Genomic DNA, 18,272 nt, shown 5'->3' on the forward strand with positions numbered 1-18,272 from the left:
TTAAGAGACAGAGCACAGGAGGCCACCAGGAGACACTGCTTGAGGGGCACAGAGCTGGACTTCACTTGAGCATGGTCTGCCAGAAAGCAACATCCCATCTTCCAAACTGGGTCCAGCTTATGAAGAAAGAATATTGACCCACCTACCACAACTCCTGCCACCTCCAAATACCTCTAGGAATTTGCAAACACTTCTTCTGCTCAGGCAAGCTGGTGTTTTCTCTTAGGAACACTGCAGGACACCATGTTTAGATGTAATTTTGATGACCCTAGAGTTGGGGGAATTCCCTGATAATAGATGTGGCACAGTTAGTGCTGGTGCAGGGAGCCCAGGCAGACCACCTACAGAGACAGGGCAAGGGATGTGCCTCCCCCCTATCCAACAGGTACCAGTGAAGGGAGGACAGATGCATCCTCCTAATCAGGAAACAGCTGGCAAGCTGAATGGCAAGAGCTAACACAGCCCAAACTCTTGATGGGGAGCCTCAGGTCCCTGCAGGTCCCAGATTTCTGCTCCAGCTAATTCAAACTGAGCACGTTGTCACCATCACTTGGAAAAGCCATAGCCATGGGGATAAGCAGGCACCCAGCTAGACCAAACAGACCTCCCATTTCCAACTTTCACTTGAAAGCAAATGCTTTGCAAAGAAATCCCTTTTTTTGAGCTCATCATAGGTACATGTGGTGGGGAGGCAGAGACCTGTGAGTTTCTCCACAGTTAAAAGATCTGTAGCTGTAAATTGATTTGCCTGAAGCTGGCTATCACACAGGTACCATGAACAAAATCTAAAATGGACTTAGATGGATTCCCTCAATGGTTAGCTTTTTTTTTGTGCAGAACTTGGTTGGGAAAATTTTGACCAATCTTCTCTTGTCCTCACACACACAGGATTCACTGAGTCTTTTTCTTCTTTTCTTTGAAATCTATATTTCTTTGGCCTTTACCTTCCACTGCAGCTACTTACTCTCTCTGTATTTTCAGCTTCACAGTCTTTTACAGTTAATAAGGGGTTTGGTAGTTCAGCAGAGACTGCCCAGCCATCAAATGCTGGGGCTGTGGCAAAGCTGGGTGCCAGGTACCACTTGGTTCAGGAAACTGCCCAGCAGGAGTTTGATTTTAAGTGATAGTTTGCCCATCACGCAGAAGCTTTTTTCTTGTCTGAAGCAAACTGTAAAATCCATGCAAATCCACCTTACAGCATTAATGCAACAAAAATGGGACATACAGAGTTCCTAACATTGATACTATTTGAAAATTTTGGGTAAAAGGAAGCATGGAAGCAGATGAGAAGAAACAGAAGCCCTTTTGTCACCCTTTTTTCTCCCTCACTACAGGCTCTGGTTTTTTTTGGTTTTTTTGATATGGTTTTGTTTTGGTTTTTTTTTTTTTTGTTTGGCAATTGTACATGGAATTCCCCCTTCAGTCAGTACAAGGTTTTCCACTGATGAGCAGTAGGGTTTTTGTGGCTGGTCTGTGGGGAGAAATAAAAAAAACAAAGAAAGAAGCACATATACAAGGTTTTCAGACAGAATATAAGTCAGATGTTATTCATCAACTGTGAGTTACCACATCTTACTGAAAAGAGAGCAGTAACAGCACCTTACTTTGGTGGCTAGAAGCTAAAATGCACAAAGTACTAAATTTGTGTGGGGACTTGATTTACTGCAAAAGGTCAACAGCTTCTAGCAGGGAAGGGCTCCACCTGTGGAGGATGACTTTGTGGCTTTTTCCAGAGCCTCCACAAAACCCAAAGGCCTTGAGAAAGAAGCAGATTTCATCCACTGTTGGTCAGTCCTACCCTGGTTCTACACCACCCCCTGCTTCCAACATCCCCGCTAGAGAGCCTTCACATTTCTCACTCCAAAAACAGACCAGAAAATTGTTTGTAAGCTCTTCCACCCCTCTGTTAGTAAGGATTTGTGTAAACCTCTCCTGCTCTGCCGTGGCGATGGATCCAGTTGCTTCACAACCTCTTTGTCTCATTTTTTCGGGTTCAGTCTCAAAGAAACCTTCTGCAAACACCTGCTCATCTCTGCAAGGACAGAGCCCTGAACTGTAACCACAGGATACAGCTGTTGGTTGCAACACTTGAGTGAAAGGCCAGTTCGCTTATTTAATTACTAAATCTCCAGCTACAGAGTTTGAACCAAAGAGGGAGATGCAATTAAAAAAATTAAAACTAAAGTTACACATATATACACACACTAGTACTTCTCTGCATGCTTAAAAATAAAGAGTGGGCTTGGCAAAAAGAATTATGCCAAGCACTCCTACAGGTAAATTCTTAGTGAATGAATTTTTGGGAGGTTGCTGGCACAGAAAAGAAGCAGAACATCAGGAATGACTGCACTTCAAGGAAACCTCCTTTTCATCTTGCAGAAAGTCGTTTTCCCTTGGTAGTTTATGTTTTAACTTCTATATGATCACACTGAAAAAAAAAGCATTATTTCTCTTCATTATTCATTTTCTTATTTGAAGCAAAAGAAATAATACACATTTCACATTAATAGTCTACTCTTCCTATATACTTTTAAATATTCTCAGACAGTTATCATGACTAATTTTTGCAAGAGCTCAGGCCCAGCTGCCCAGTCCATACACATACAGTAGTCATGTGGCAATGAGCTCCCATTAGGTAAATGAAATATAAATTCTACTCCAAGACAGAGCATTTCAGTCACTGTCTGCGTGTGCTTAGTTGGTTGACTATGAACAGAAAGTGAAAGCCATGTTAGCAAATTAGCCTGGGTTTCAGAGTGTAGGGATGAGAGGAAAAATCTTTATGATTTATTGTTAAACCTCAGGTAGAGGACACTTTTCCCTGTATTATAACTATTTGCATATGAAAGGTATACCAGCAGCTCTTGTTGAATTTACATGTACAGAAACTATGAAAAAAACAAGTTGTGATAAGCAACTGATAAAACCAGGCTAAAAATATCATCATCCTTCATTGACAAAACCCCTGACCGGGATATTTTGAAGCTCCCTGGGAAGATTTTTTCATTCATTTTTAGAGGATGCATGCAGATAAACTGACTAGACATTAATTTTAAATTGTATTTTCAATACCTCTGGGATCTGTCGAAAGTCTACTGAAGAATTTGTCTTTTTAATTAATCTGGAAGAAAATACGTTTTTTCTAATTTCTGGGATTTTTTATTGTCAGCGAAAATGATCTTGTAGTTACTCTTTTGGCAAAATGAGATTTTGCGATCTGTATTTTCAAATCAGAAAGAGGTAGCTTTTGCATCTTAATTTGGTTAAAGAAACAAACACCAACCTCCATTTAGAAGATCCTGAACTCTGACAGGAGGGGTAACCAAATTATCAATTCAACTCTTGCAGCAGCAAACGTCATTAGCATTGGCCATGAAGTTCAATTAAATGGATCACACAAAAACTAACAGGCTGAAATCCTGTTACCCTTGAAGCTGACAGCAAAAATCTCACAGATTCCAGTGGATGCACCAGTGTGCTACAACACTGACAAAGAAACCACCTGGGGATTTGTAATGCACGAAGTAGCCACTTTGCCAAGGACATGCCTTACCTACATATGATCGTATCCAGTCATAAATGTAATTTTCTTTGTGCTGTAGAGGAGGTGCCTGAACTGATTTGCAGTGCTGCTAGAAGAGATGGACAAGCCACCAAGAGACTCTACAGCAGTCTTCTAATAATGCCTGCCTTTTACAGAGACTGACCTCTTTTCACCTTGCTAAAAGCAGTAAGTAGTAAGTAATAGATCTTGTCAAAGGTTACCCTGTAGAATAACCTCTGGAGATATTAGATAGAGGTGTCCAGAGAAATACCACAAAGGTGCTGACAAGGAAACCAAGGGGATTATGATTAGGAAGTGTGAATAAGCTAAGGTTTCAAACATACTTGGATTTTGGTTAGAAATGCTGAAGTACAGGAAGGAAATGTTCTACATACCATCAAACCACCAAAACACACACTTGAAAAGACAAGTTAAAGAGCCATCACATGGAGATTAAATAGTACACATGATCTAAGAAAAGCAATTCCACACAACTAGAATAAGCCAGAATTTCTTCTTCATCAAGTCTTAGTATGTCTCCTGATAAAAACTGAAAAACTAATCTGCTCAAACGAAGAAAAAAAAAAAAAAAAAGAAAAGAAAAGCAGCAATAAAACACCATACCTAGGAAACATCAGTTTTTCCTTCAGCTGCCTTTTAATCCACCCTTGAATATTCAAATTAATCAGAACTTCCACCAGATAACTCCCAGTAAGAGCAATCCACTTAAGTAATCTATATTTCCCATAAAGAAGAAATACATTTTAAAAGACCCTAAAAATCTAAGCCAGCAGCATAACTAAAAAAGATTCTTTCTCCATTTACTCCAGTTTCTGAATTTTAAAAATTATGCAATGATTTAATTAAAAAAAAATTCCAAGATATTTCTGACAGTATTCTTAGTAGAGGACAGCCTCTCCTAAATTTGCTCTCAGCAGAGGTGCTGTAGGAAGACTTGGTTTCTTTCAGCCAATCTTTTTCTGATCCCATCAGTTGGTTACATTGATTTTGCAATGCCTTCCAGGGAAGGCAGTCATCTTCCCTATTCCAGTCAGATCAGACCAGACCAAGTCTTAGGAAATATTTGGGAGATGTGGCCAACAAAAGGCCACAGATATTTGAAATTCTCAAACAACACACCTTTCCAGGAGCTTGTGCCTGTCTTACATGCACAGAACTATATTGTTCAGATAAGACAGATAAAGACCCCAGCCTCCCAAGCCAAGAGCACACAAATAAAGGCAGATAAACATGGAAGTGTTTGCATCGACCTGAAAGATCACAAAAAAAACCCAAAAAAACAAACAAACTCTGAAAGATGTAGTGCCTTATGTCTTCCTTCATATAAATAAATTTTCAAAGAAGATGTACCTCATTTTGAAAAAATGTTGAAATAGAGTATTTTGACTTTTTCACATAATTTTCTCCCCTTTTATTTTGGCTGAAGCTACTCAGAAAATCTGGTCTTTAACTGTGAATAGTTTCAGGCCTCCATTCTTTTCAGTATAGTTCTTTGTGTGAAAGTCTTTGGTGAGTATTTTTTCCCTCAAAAAATGTCACTACCCTGGCTGCAAGGGCCAGATGCACTCCCCTCCAAAGAGGCTGCTCAGAGGGCACCGACTTTAACCCCTGGCAACTGCTGCTTGATTTAACTCAGGACTGGATGGGGTGCAGAAAAAAACCCTGTGGCCCAACTGTCTTCTCTACACAACAGCAAGGAAATCCCCTCTGTGCTAAATATGGGGCTTAGCAAGAGACAAGAGGTTCTGTCAGGACCTTGTCACTTCTCAGACCATCTCACATGCACCATTCTTGAGAGCACAGATAGAGTCAGTCATTAGGTGGAGAAATAACTGGGACTTTAATGTGGGCACAAAAAGGGGGATGCTTTTTTAGCATATATTTTGAAGATGGTTAGTAGGAAAACACTAGGTATGTGAGAAAAGTGATATCCGCAGAATTATAAAAGGCTGAAAAAAGTACTCCTGTTTGGATTTTCATTTAACTCTTTCGCAACCAATCTTTATCAAAAATATTATTTCCATGACATAGACCACTTGCTTTTACCTCTTTCTCACCTAACAATAAGCTACACAATTTACTGCTGTGTGTCATTTACTATGTACACAAGAGTTGTCTGTACAAACCAGTTGCCAACTGCAGACTTGGCTTTTCTCTTAAAATTTTGTGATGCCATTGATATTTTACAAAATCTCCATGCAATACCTGCCCATTCCAGGTGCTACTGAGCACATACCTCTCTATAAATGTAGCTGTGGGCATTCCCCTGTCCAGTATTTTCTAAGCACCAGAGCCAAGTGAGAAATTTGTTTGAAATCTTGCTTGGGCTTTCTGAAAGCACCTGAACTCTGGTGGCTGCAATTTTATTAGCTGGGAGATACATAAGGTGGGTCTCCCACTCACAGTGGGTAGCACTCCAAATGCCACATATTTCACTGTTCAAGGAAGTCTGTTTCCTCTAAAGAAGAGATACAACCAGGAGCTCTGCATATCCACTATGTCAAACCACAAGCTTCATTTGCAAGGCACCCTCAGTATATTTAAGCTGACACCAACACAGCGAATTCAGATTTAAAAAGAAAATCAAATCTATTTTCATGACTGGCTTGATAAAACAGTCATCATCATGTCTCTTATTGTCCTCATCATAAATTAATTTAGAATTTATTACAATGTTGAAAATATTTCTTCTAAGCTCCTTCTGCGCCTAAAAGCTTTCAGCCTGCTGAAAAGGTTTTGGCTGACAGTGCACTGACTCAAAACTCTGAAATGAAAACTGGAAGACTGACAGCCTAGAAATACGCTGTCTCAATATTTTGGAATAGCAACTTTTTGGCAAGAAAATTTGTGTAGAATCAGACAGCACGAGAGAGAAAATACAACATGTAGCATCCTGACTGCTACAGAGGGAGCAATCTTTTTCAGTGTTTCCTTGTGTATCCTGCAAGCTCCACTCAATTTAGATAATCCAGTAAGAGGTTCAAGTGTAAGGCCACCACATAGCAGTAAAATAAACTATCTGGAACTCCTAAATTTTAGGGTATTATTAAGTTGGTTGACTCATCTGGGATCCATTGACTTTAACTGCTTCTGTTAAAAACAGACCACTATAATTTTTGCTGAGGAACAAAGAAAAAATGTTGGGGGGGCATGTACATAGCTGATAGCTTATTTTTCAGAGCACCTATTTGACTACACATAGCTGCATTCATTAGTCCCAAAGCTTTTTAACTTAACACTAGGTAATACAAAATAATTCTTAATAACATTAAAGGTCACTTTTAAAAGAATAAAATTCCCTACTTTGTGCAATGTAAAAGAGACCAGAAATATTTTTCTCTGAAGCAGGATTTTTGTGCCATTAAGGTGTGTACAGAACTCCTCATGTTGAAGGACTCCTTGAAGGCTACAGAGTTAGAGCACATACTTTTTTAGCTCACTGTTGAAGAGCTGAAAAAAGATTTTGATCTTTAACAAAGAGAGCTTTACTCCCAAGAACTTGTTAGCAGTTTGAATTAATGAAGAATTAAGTTTCATCTCAGCAGTTTCACTAAACTTTGGAGAAAAGGGGCCCACTGCCTCTAGTCCCTGAGTGCCCTCAGCAACCATTGACCTCAGTGGGAATTGAGACTGGTCCTACTTTTGATTGACACAGCACCTTGCAGAATTAGATCCAGTCCCCTTTCCTTCCTCCTAAGACAGTATTTTTTCCCTTTAGCCATCTGATTTTTATTTTGTTTTGACCAGAGATGAAATGAATGTAGATGTTTTGCTGACAACCTCCCTGTCAAATTATATAGTGACTTCTCATGCTAAAACTTGTTTGTTTTCACACCATCATCACTGATGATCTCAGCACAGCAGTGCTCTGAGAATAATGGTTTAGTCAAACGCAAAGCCAGCAGAAGGAACATAAAACAATGTGTGCTTATATAGGGCCTACATAAATAGTGCTTTTTAAAAATGTTTGGCAATGAAATAATAGTTGTGGGTTTGTTTCATTTTTTTTATTTTTTTTTAATAAATTAACCTCTGGATTGTTAAGTAATCCAGAGACTTTGCACACCAGAGTAGTTATAGAGCCTAAAAATATCTGTTATAGCCTCTGATAAAAGAATATACACAGAAGCTGCTCTTTGTGTGTCATGAATAATCAACCATGGGCCATACCCTCCCTCCACAGTTTCAGAGAAGTCAATCAATTTATACCAATTTCAAAAGAAAAAGAGCTGACCCCACATATGCTGGGCCAAATGAAGAAAATTGGAAGCAAGTAAGTGTACATGATTAGGGCTGGGCAAAGTGTGGGCTGTACACTGGGCACTGTCTATTTATCACTCTTTACAATGTTTTTCTTTACTCAAAATTCCCTGTTTATTGCTGTTTAAAAAATAAAATCAGAGCAGCTCGGGCAGTGATGATATTTTCCCCCCATTTCCCAAAGACTTTGTTCCCGCTCTCAGGCCAGCTTCGGAGCTATGCAAGATGCCCAAGTGGCCTGGGTGTTACTTTCCAGTGCTGCAGACAAATACTCCAATTTATTAAAACCACTGAGCCACACTGCCTCCTCACTTCTTTTGCCCTCTATTGCCTTTTTTTTTTTTTTTTTTTTTTTTTTTCAAATACTAAAAGGAAGCCTAAAACCTCCACCTATAAAATGTAACTGCAGTCTAAGGTCTTACTTCCAATTCACAGCTGTGTCATTAAGAGTGAAAATGCACATCATATTTAGGAGCAGAATTATATCCTCCCATGTTTTACTGAAAAACCTTGGTGGGCTTTTCATCTACGTTGTACAAGCCTGAGGCCAGAGTGGTGACTGTCACAGCCAAAGAGACACAGACAGATAGATGATGGAGAGTGCAGACTGCGCACCCACACATAAAGCGCGTGAGAGGAAGGAGAGTGCACGGAAGGAATATTAATTGAGCAGAAAATAAGTATTCTCAATATCCCCCTGCCCCCTTAAAAAGTAGCCACAAGATGAGGAGAGCTGCAAACATGTTCATCTTGGGGAAACAGCCGTCCTTAACGTGACATGTAAGGCTATTACTTTAATAATGGGATTTGCACAGCGCACAACTGATAGGCTATGTTCAGAATAGACCCCGTGAATCTAATTTTCTTCTCAATGAGTATTATTGCAGTTGGTAACTCCACAGATTTCAATAGAGTTGCTCCAGATTTGTATCAGGGTGAGTGGAGAATTAGGCTCTACTATGATATTTTTTAAATCCACAAGAATGTAATTCTACTTACCCACTCATAAAACCAATGGCTCTTTTGATCCTTTCTACTTTCATAGCAAATTATTTACAGAAGCTTGTCTTTTAAAGATTCTCATCAAAATTGTTAAATTACTGCTTTCTCTTACTTTTTGTGATAAACCATCAATTACTCAAATTTAACCCATTTTCATGCCTGAGTCCATGCTTTACTAACGTTGATGAATGAAAGAGCAGTACAGGAATTGTAGAAAGTGGTTTAATCTTTACATCATTCATTTTATTCTCCCACTGCCTTTTAAAAATACTTTTCCATTGCACATCCAGAAAAAGAAATTTACACTGGCCTTATTTAATAACAGGCATAAAATAACTTTTAAGTGCTGCACTGATACACTTAAGGATATGGAAGTAAGAAAATAAGGAAAATTCCTTAACTTGTTTTTAACTACAGAATCTCTTCCCTCATTTTGTTCACTTTAGAAAATTATGGAAGTCTCTACAGATGTTGATCCTGATCTCTTCAGCCTTTAAGAAAAATATACAAATGCCATTCTCCCCCTGCCCAAATCATCACCAGCAAAATGAGCTTTTTTTAAGTCACAAAATATGAAGTTGATGTTGTGATTGAAATTACCAGAAACGTTTAACCAAAACTTCTCCTTCCTAAAGCATTCACTCAGTAATGAAGTTAAACAGTCAGTAGGAAAAGATAGACCTAAACAAAACAATTGATGATCTGTTTCTACACTATTGCTCCACTTTAATTTTTTTCAGGATGTATTTTACAACCATCCCAAGAAAATAAGTTTCCTATAAGTAAGATACTGGCAAGCCCAAAATTTCTAACACGGTGCCATTTCTGGACAAGCACAATTCCAGGCCCTTTGCCATTACACACTCAGGTCACCTTTGGAGTTCCTGCTGGGAACCTAAAAAAAAAAATCATGATAAACTCATTCACTGACTTGACCAGAGCAAAAAGCAGATGTAACTAAACCAATTGCCTAAAGTTAATTCAGAGTAGTACCTATGGAGGTATGATTTACTATTACAGAATCATGGAACCATTTAAGTTAGAAAAGTCCCCTATGATCATCAAGTTGAGCCATTAACCCAACACTGCCAAATCCGCTACAAAACCATGTCCCAAACTGCCACATCCACACATCTTGTAATTACCTCCAGGGATGGTGAGTCAATCAGTTATTTCCCTGGGCAACCTATTCCGATGCTTGATGACCCTTTTGGTGAAGAAATTTTTCCTAACGTGCAAGCTAAACTCTTCTGCTGAAACTTGAGGCCATTCATAATTTAAAGCCCTGTGCCTAGAAACAGACTGTTGCTGTTGAATAAAAGTTTTTTGAAAAGTTAAGGGAGAGGTATATTTGGACTGGGAATGGGCAAACTAGTTCAGCCATGACTGAATTACTGGCAGCTGATTTGCAGCATCAGTGCATGACCAAGTGACCTACTGATATCATCATCATCCATATCTTGGAGCGTTTAATTAGGCAGAGCATTACTCTACAGGTAGTATTTTCAGCACTCCAGAACTGAAAGATTTAAAGGACAGAAAAAGAAAAAAAGAGAGGGAATACAATACAGTAACATCTCAATTTATTGCTTACTTTTATAGCTGCTCCATACAACACATCCCAAATCCAATCTCATATTTTGTTTATTGTGCTGCAGAGCCCCCTGTGCTGAGCATATTAACTACCATTCATTACATTAGACCAGCAGAAAAAAAACTATTTAAAAAAATCAGATGTCAGATCTAGGAGCCACTGGTCCAGGTTCATTTCCCAGAAAAGACAAATTCCTTTCTGGGTACTTGCAAAGAGCTCAGAAAAAGGTGGCGATGAACAATGGTGCCTTACATGCAGTGAGAGAGAGAGAGAGCAATTAAAGGCACAAGCCCACAAAGTAAACAGGAAAAAAGGCAGCTTCCTCTAAATGAGAAAAGACCAAATTAATTCCATATCTCTGTATTAACTTTAGGCATTATATTTAGTTTGAACTCAGTACATCCCAGGACAGAAAAACTTAAAATACACAAACATACTCCAATTTGGACTAGACATTTCAACTGCATTGAAATGTTCATGGAGCGGTGCCACCCAAAGGCAAGGCCCTTAGGAAGGAAAGAAGTTGAGATGAGAGAAAAGCAAGCTGCTTGAGAAGATACTGTGAAGGTTAAAAAGGCAGGAGAAACTATTTGTAGGGTTTATGTGGGGTAGAAAACGGCAGGAGATATCAAACCATGCCCAATTCCTGAGCTAGCAGAGGTCTCAGTACCCTGGTAAGAGCAACGAAAACATTCAGAGCAAAAGAAAAGCAGAATCAGCTGGCAAAGATAAGAGAAGATTTGTGGTATTTTTTTCCCAATTAAATTCAAATCTCATTCCTTCTGGCTTCTTCCAAAGACGTTGCCATTTTTATCACCCGCAAAGCGGAACCTTCTGGCCAAGCAGGGCTGCACCCCACACCTTAAAAACGCCTTACGTGGCAGGGCGACACGACAGTGACATGAGCTGTCTCAAGGAAGAGATTATTACATCCACACACCTACACAAACACCGCTGGTGACAGTGTTTCAAGGCATTTATTCTGGAGTAGTGTGTGGGACCAACTTCTTGAACAAATTCTCAAAAAAGTATAAGATGGAAACAAGAACCAAAAGCAAAACATCTTTTAAGCTACGGAAATTGTTGTAAGCTTTCAATGTTTTACTTTGAAAATCCTACAGCCTTCAGCAAAATCCTTGGAAAATCTCTTGGTGTTTATGAAATAGCATTTGATATCACAACCTAAAAACCTACAAACCAGTGCAACCAACCCTTTCTTAACTCTCTAAGGGCAAATAACACCTGCATTTCCCATGCAGCAGCTAGTAAAGAAACGCTGACTCTCGGTAATTTTAATTACAGACTAAAATAACACCTTAGTGAAAAATAGTAGATTAAGTATTATTTTATAGTATGAGGGTTGTCCCATCAACCTGAGCCATAATAGGAGCAAAACAATCTGCACAAACCAACACAAGAGCTCCACGGGTGTAAAAAGGCACAAGAGCTTATCTGCTTCAACAAGTCCTTTCATCACATATCCAAAACAATTATTTTATGTATGTTATGTTGTGCTTGTTATGTATACCTGAGACTATTTAAATAGTTTATTTGATTGTTCACATAACCAAAACAAAAAAGTATTTCCATAACAGGATTTTGTTTTTACATGTCAAGTCTATAGAAGTTAATTTCTGTACTTACTGCTGTAACACAGATGAAGTTAAAATACAGCATGATAACATATTGTCTGAGATCACTGTTTTGTCTGTGTCAGAGAATACTACACCTTCAGAATTGTAAATTAGCACAGTAATATGACTTTTGGTAAGAGGAAAAAATATGTTTTCATAGTTCTTATTCCAAACTGTTGCTTTAAATTTGTGATCAACTTTGATCGTTTCTCAAAGCAGAGAAATGCAAAAGCCCTAAAAGTTCTTTTTTTTAAGGCTAAAGCCCTAAAAGCTCTGGAGTACTATAATTTGCTGAAATAATTTACAAAGAAATAAGGGGAGTGGGGATGGAGCGGGGAGGAAACAGGCGTTGAATGCTTGGAGCATGGAGAGAGGGCTAATCAACAGAAATTGTTTGGAGATATTGCAGAGTGACCTACCAAGCTCTCTGATCAGCCCTGAAGTTAGTACTTACAACTGACAGAATCTCAAAGCATTTTAAATATTTCCACTAGGACGCCTGTGTATTTGTATCAATGAGAGTTTACACGTTAAAGATTAAGCCAAAAAGGCAGGCTTAGTAGTATATGTCTGTCTATTAATTTGATTAGCATGAGATAACCAAAACAGAATCAAAGCAAAAGAATCACCTAGACCTGTGAAGAAGAACTGAAAGACTTGTTGCTTTATACATCTGCTTTTCCAGCAACTGCATCTACTGAGTAGAGTATTCCTGTAATGAGTTACAAGAAAAATCAGTGTTTGCAGGCCTTGAGAAAAATCCCAGTTAGTTCCAAAAACATGGTCCTTAATAATAATTTTTAAATATTTGAATTATAAACAGTTTCGCTCTTCTTTTACTGCAAAATCTTTTCCAGAAATAGTTTTCTCATAATAAATAGTTTATAAGAAAGATGGTCACTGGAATTAAAATTAAGCTTGAAAGACAGCTAATAATACATAAACAAAGGTATAAACCCTCAAAGCAACAGATTTATAGGAAATCCAGAAAGTTAACGAATGGCAGAAATTAGAGACACGAGATGACAAAGAATAGAGGAAAAGTCTTTGACTACAGAAATTGTTTTAAAAGCAACAACAACCTTGCAAGAATTCTTCTAATAGTTAAGATCCTCATACCCTGATTAGGGGCACAGAGACAGGTTTTTAGACGGTGCCACAAGGAGACAAGTTAATAACCCAGTTTCAAATCATCCTGCAAGACTTACTGAGCTCAGAGAGATTCTGCCCACACAGAGTTGAAAAGTTTAGTATGTAAAAGCTGCCTTCTGACGGCACTAGGATATTACCTCTCTCTTATCAACTCCAGAGTGAACTCTAGCTCTCACAACAACGATCAGAGGATTCCTCAGCAGCGAACAGGATAAATGTGATTGCAGCACATTTTAGATTCTCAGCATGAGGAAGTGAATATCAAATTTAAAAAGCACCTATTACTCTTTATCTGTGTAAGTCATTCTGCTAAGTGGTGATATAAATAAAATTACATGTACAATCTCGCTTCTATCTTTTCTTTAAATGTATGTATACAGGGTTTCTTTCTCTTTACATTCCCTGGGTTAAATTAGCAGAAGTGGAGCGCAATAAATTGAAGCTGAACTATAAATGGGTGTTTTGGAAGGGGGAAAAGGTTTCCGCTTGTTCTAAATGTGTAAACTTTTAAAAATATTGCAATTTTAAATCCTGGAAAAGTGCCATCCAATATTCAAGACTGGCAGACAGCGCTTATTGCCTTTTTTATATGCTATTACAAAACTTTTTGATTTTAAGCATTAGCCCAACTATTCCTAAGAGTCTCCAATTAAAGATGTAACAATAGGAGACTACAGCCATTTCTTTTTTGTGCCATACGTTCATTATTTCTATTTCCTGTTTCACTCAAGTGTTTCTTTTAAAGTTTTGAAACTTTGATGATCACCACAGTTGAAACCAAACATAAATCCCATGCAAGCTAATGGGACAAAGGAAACCCCCAAGTCTATCGACAGCAGTACATACCAGTTATTCCCGAGCCATGTGTAATTAAGAATAACGAAAAATCCCTAGTTAGCTATCATAAAAACAGGATCCTTACCATAATCTGTAAAGCACAGTCAGGTCCAATTTGTCTTGTTCAACCACCACACCAACTATTCCTTCTTTTTAGTGACTTATTAAAAAAAAAAAATACTTTGCCAGTGATAGCTGGATGAAAAACTCCCAAGAGCTTTTAGCTTTCATTAATTAGGGCCATCAGAACTGTACTTCATTTAAGCAGTACAAAACAGTGCAATCAAGAGTTGTGTCCCGGGCTGTAGCTATTTGCCCCTCTCTCATTCTCTTCTTCTTTCTCTCACCATCCCTTTCAGTAAATGAGACTAATTTTTCCAGCAGCCTTTAAACTCCCTAGATTAACTGGAGTGGAAAATGTGACTACAAACTCATAGCACTGTCTAGCCTCCAGCCCAGGACAGAATCAACTTTGTTGTAAGCGTTGAAGGACACCTAGCAAGCTGCTTCTTGCTAAGTTCACAACCCAGTAGTGTATATTCACACACAACAGGACTGCGCCATCTAGTTAGCTGCCAGCAGCAGGCTTTGGGAGCAGATGCCTCGGGATGCAGGGCTTTAGCCCTTGGGAATGTTCAGTTTCTTACAGATTCAATTGTGGTGTGGGGTTTTTTTAATAAAATATCACTACTGAGATAATCCACATCTAGTGGATATGGGAAAATTTAGGCTATAATAGCGTAGCAAACTTCTACATCTATCTTTGATTTACAAGATAAAAGCAACTTTTAAATTAAAGAGCCTTTCTCCTAATAGAGCTTATTATGCCAGAGACAGGAATGATTTTCCTAGAAAGTTGTCCCTGTGTGCACGCCTATTATCTTTGCTTTCCCCCTTCCACTAATGAGCATTTATCTAAAGAGCCTGTTAATCCTCTGATGTGTGCTTCTGGTCAGAGGTAACAGTTTGAATAAAACCACTAATCACTTATCACTAATCACTGATCATTAATCACACTTTTCCCTAGTGCTTTGCGACCTGTACAGCTCCCTTTAGGATTAAGGAGTCACAAATAAGGAGTTTAGCCATTTTTTATTGAGAATTTCCAGTTTTGATACCGACAACCTCATTCGCCACATGAAAGTTACAAAACACTGAGCGGGGACTTTCACCACTGTACACTTTTATACTGAAAATAAACCGTAACCTTATGGGAGCATTCCTCCTTCAGCAAAATTCCCACAAATTGCCCTACGTTTTTGCATTTGGCTCTCGCTTCCCACTTCTCAGTTTTCTTTCAGTCCAGTTTCTGGATTATCCCTGCGTGCATCTTACAAGAAAGTTTTCCTACACCACTGCTTCTTGACGCACTGCTGCTTGTCCAAATGGCCAGACAAGGAGAGTCTGGTGCACACCAGCGGGTGAATCTTTCCCTAAAAACTGCAGTCTCAAGAAAAGCCCAAGTAAAATGCTTCACAGTAATTATTATTCTTCTGTTCAAGCTTCAATTTCATCTAGCTAATCACTGTTTCTTACTGATAATATATGGAAATCTTCTAATCTTGCTGCTTAAGTCACTTCTCATATCAGTCTGGATTTAAAAAAAAAAAAAAAGAAAGAAAGAAAAAGAAAAACCAAACAACATATGGACATTTCATTTTCCTTTATTCCTACCCCCATCTCTGAAACTACCTCTCTCTTTCCAATTATGAAGCTTATATTGAGCCCTGGAGATGAAGGATCACTCACCATGCTCGGACATAAATAATAGAGGAGGCAGAGTTTAGCAAGTATTCCCCTTACACTCCTGCAGCGCTTATCGTCCTGAAAACTTCGCTGGGGAGAGAGAGACCCCTGTAAGAGAGGACAGTAGCGGGGGACGCGGAGCTGGGTAAGGGGGATGATGAGCGAAGCGGAGGGGCTGTAAAGGGAGAGGAGGGCTGCAGAGAGGGGACCTTGTCAACACTCGCCCCCGCCCCGCACCCGAGGGCATCAGAAGCGGAGCATCGGCCCCGCACCGGCCCGCAGCATGACGTAAGGGCCGGCAGCAGCCCGGCACCCGGGGTGTCTCACGGGGAAGGCGGCCGCGCACCGCTCCGCGGCCACCGCCGCCTGCTCCCGGCTCGCTGGGAAGCACGGCCGCAGCCGCGAAACTTCTCCAGAAGTTTTGGGGGCGGCGGGGAGAGAGGATGGCGGGGCAGCGCGCCGCCGAGCTGTCACCGCCGGGGCACGCGGAGGATGGAGCCGTCCAGCCCCCCGTGGGCGCGGGGACTCCGCGGTGCCTCCGCCGGGAGCTGCCCGCCCGCCCGCTCCGCTCGGGGCAGCACCGGCGGGGTGCAGCCTGCGCTCCGCGGCAGCCGCCCCATCTCATCCCATCCCACCCCGTCCCGGGAAGCAGCGCGCAGACTTCCTAAACTCCCTGAAGTGCGGACGGGGAGTCCGGCTTCCCCGCGTCTCGGCGAGCGTGCGCTCCCTCCCCCCGCCGCTCTGCTCTGCTCTGCCCTGCCCTGCCCGACCCTCCGCGGGACGCGGGGTCGCTCACGCCCCTCTCCCTGCGCAAGGCGGGGACGCGGGAGCGGCGGGACCCCGCGCCCGGCAGCGGCGCGACCGAGACCGGCGCTGCCGCCTCCGGAGCAGATGCGGTGGCGGAGGGAAGAGCCCCTGCAGCCGCGGGCTGCCCCTTCCCCAGCCGCGCACCCGGCGCTGCTGCTGCGCTCGGCTCCGTGCGGGGCGCGCCGCGCCGGGCGCCTTCCCGGGGCAGCCCCGTATTTTTAGGAACTTACCGCCCGGCGCGGCGGGGACGGGACCGGCAGCGCGGCCGGAGGAACCACGTTGGACTGAGGGACGGTTACAATACGTTCTATTTAGAGAAGCATTACATCACCCTCCGTGACGTCACGTGGGATTCCTGAACTTCTAAATCATTGCGGTCCGTGCCGGGCGGGGGGGGCCGGGAGCGCGGGGCGGGGGCGCGGCCTCGGGCGGTCCCGCCCCCGCGGGCTGCGGGGCGGAGCCGAGCCGAGCCGAGCCGAGCCGAGCGGGGGTGAGTCAGCCTGGAAGCGGCGGCCCGCCCCCCGCGCCCCGGGCTCCGGGCTCCGGGCTCCGGCAGCGATGCCCGGGCGGGAAGGGGCGCAGGCCGGCCGGGCATGCGGCGCCAGGGGACACCGGGCGCCAGGGGACACCGGGCGCCAGGGGACACCGGGCGCCAGGGGACACCGGGTCCCCGGCCTCTGTCGCGGAGCCTCTGCTGAGCGGCAGGCGCTCGGGTCCTGCAGCCCCGAACTCTTCCGGCTATTTTTTGTTTGTTTGAGTTTCTTTATCTAGCAAATGTCTAAGAAGTAGCGCGGTGCCCGAGAAAGCGGGGAAAGCTCGGTCCCGAGCTGCAGCCCTGCGAGGGTGCGCCGCTGTCCACCTGCCCAGGTGTGCTCCGTGACCGCCTGGCAGGGTTTGGTGCCGCGGCGGAACCCCCAGTGGCACTGGAGCAGCGCAGTCACGAAGAACCTTCACTGATATAATCGAGTGTCTCACTGCTTTTCGAACATTTTAATATCCTGCATCTAGTTGGCAGTGTCGTCGTCTGGGACGATTGCCGGTGACAAAGTTATTGTTCCAGCCTGTAACTACTTCAGTGCCTCCTTTTCTGTTTTTTTTTACTCACAGCCCAGTGCTCCTCTAGCACCCGGGTCTGGAGGTTCCTTTGGCACCTTACTCCACACTGCAGTTATCCAGGAGGTTTTCGTATCAAAGATACACATGATTTAACTGGATTTAGCAGCTGATTCATGCCAGGAGGTATGACTTAATTCTGATGCAGTGTTTTAGCACCTAAGCCTGGAATGTCTCATGAGGGAAGCTCAGTGTTTTGGGGGTCTCAGAATCTGCAGTGGCTTGCTCAGTTTGGTTTTTCTCTCATGTTCCATTAAGAGAAGAGAGAGTAATGTAACGTGTACTGCCAAAATTTGGAACCACTTTACAAATGGCAATAATACAGCACTTTATTCCTAATAATACCATTCTTTCGCAGGTTTATATTAGGCTGTCTAATTATCCTTTTCAGCTTTTAACAATTCACTGGCACTTTATGCAGGATTTAAGCAGATAGAAGCGGATCCTATCAGTGACTGATGATAGGTTTTGAACTCATTTAACTCCTTAGGATAAAGCTCAATGATGCTGTCACCATAAGCCTTCGTTTTGTCAGGTATTATCTTTGGAAATTGCATATTGA

The 18,272-nt window shown here is 41.9% G+C and overlaps 1 protein-coding gene across 4 annotated transcripts in view; it reads right to left on the bottom strand.

Moving 5' to 3' along the window:
* CREB5 (cAMP responsive element binding protein 5) overlaps nt 1–16,994 on the bottom strand; it is a 253,831-nt gene extending 236,837 nt beyond the window's left edge. The window contains exons 1-2 of one of the 4 annotated variants that reach the window (XM_086852832.1): nt 16,828–16,902; nt 15,794–15,898 (exon numbers count right to left, since the gene is read on the bottom strand). In XM_086852832.1, coding sequence (XP_086708958.1) covers nt 15,794–15,796 — 3 coding nt within the window. In that variant the 5' untranslated portion in view covers nt 15,797–15,898; nt 16,828–16,902. Of the gene's footprint in view, nt 1–15,793; nt 15,899–16,827 lie in introns of all 4 variants that reach the window. The other 3 variants (XM_086852825.1, XM_086852843.1, XM_086852837.1) reach the window with 3 other exon arrangements.
* Between the last annotated feature and the right edge of the window lie 1,278 nt (nt 16,995–18,272).

The sequence above is a fragment of the Cyanistes caeruleus genome, chromosome 1, assembly GCF_971803275.1.
Source record: "Cyanistes caeruleus chromosome 1, bCyaCae1.hap1.1, whole genome shotgun sequence".
Lineage (NCBI taxonomy): Eukaryota > Metazoa > Chordata > Aves > Passeriformes > Paridae > Cyanistes > Cyanistes caeruleus.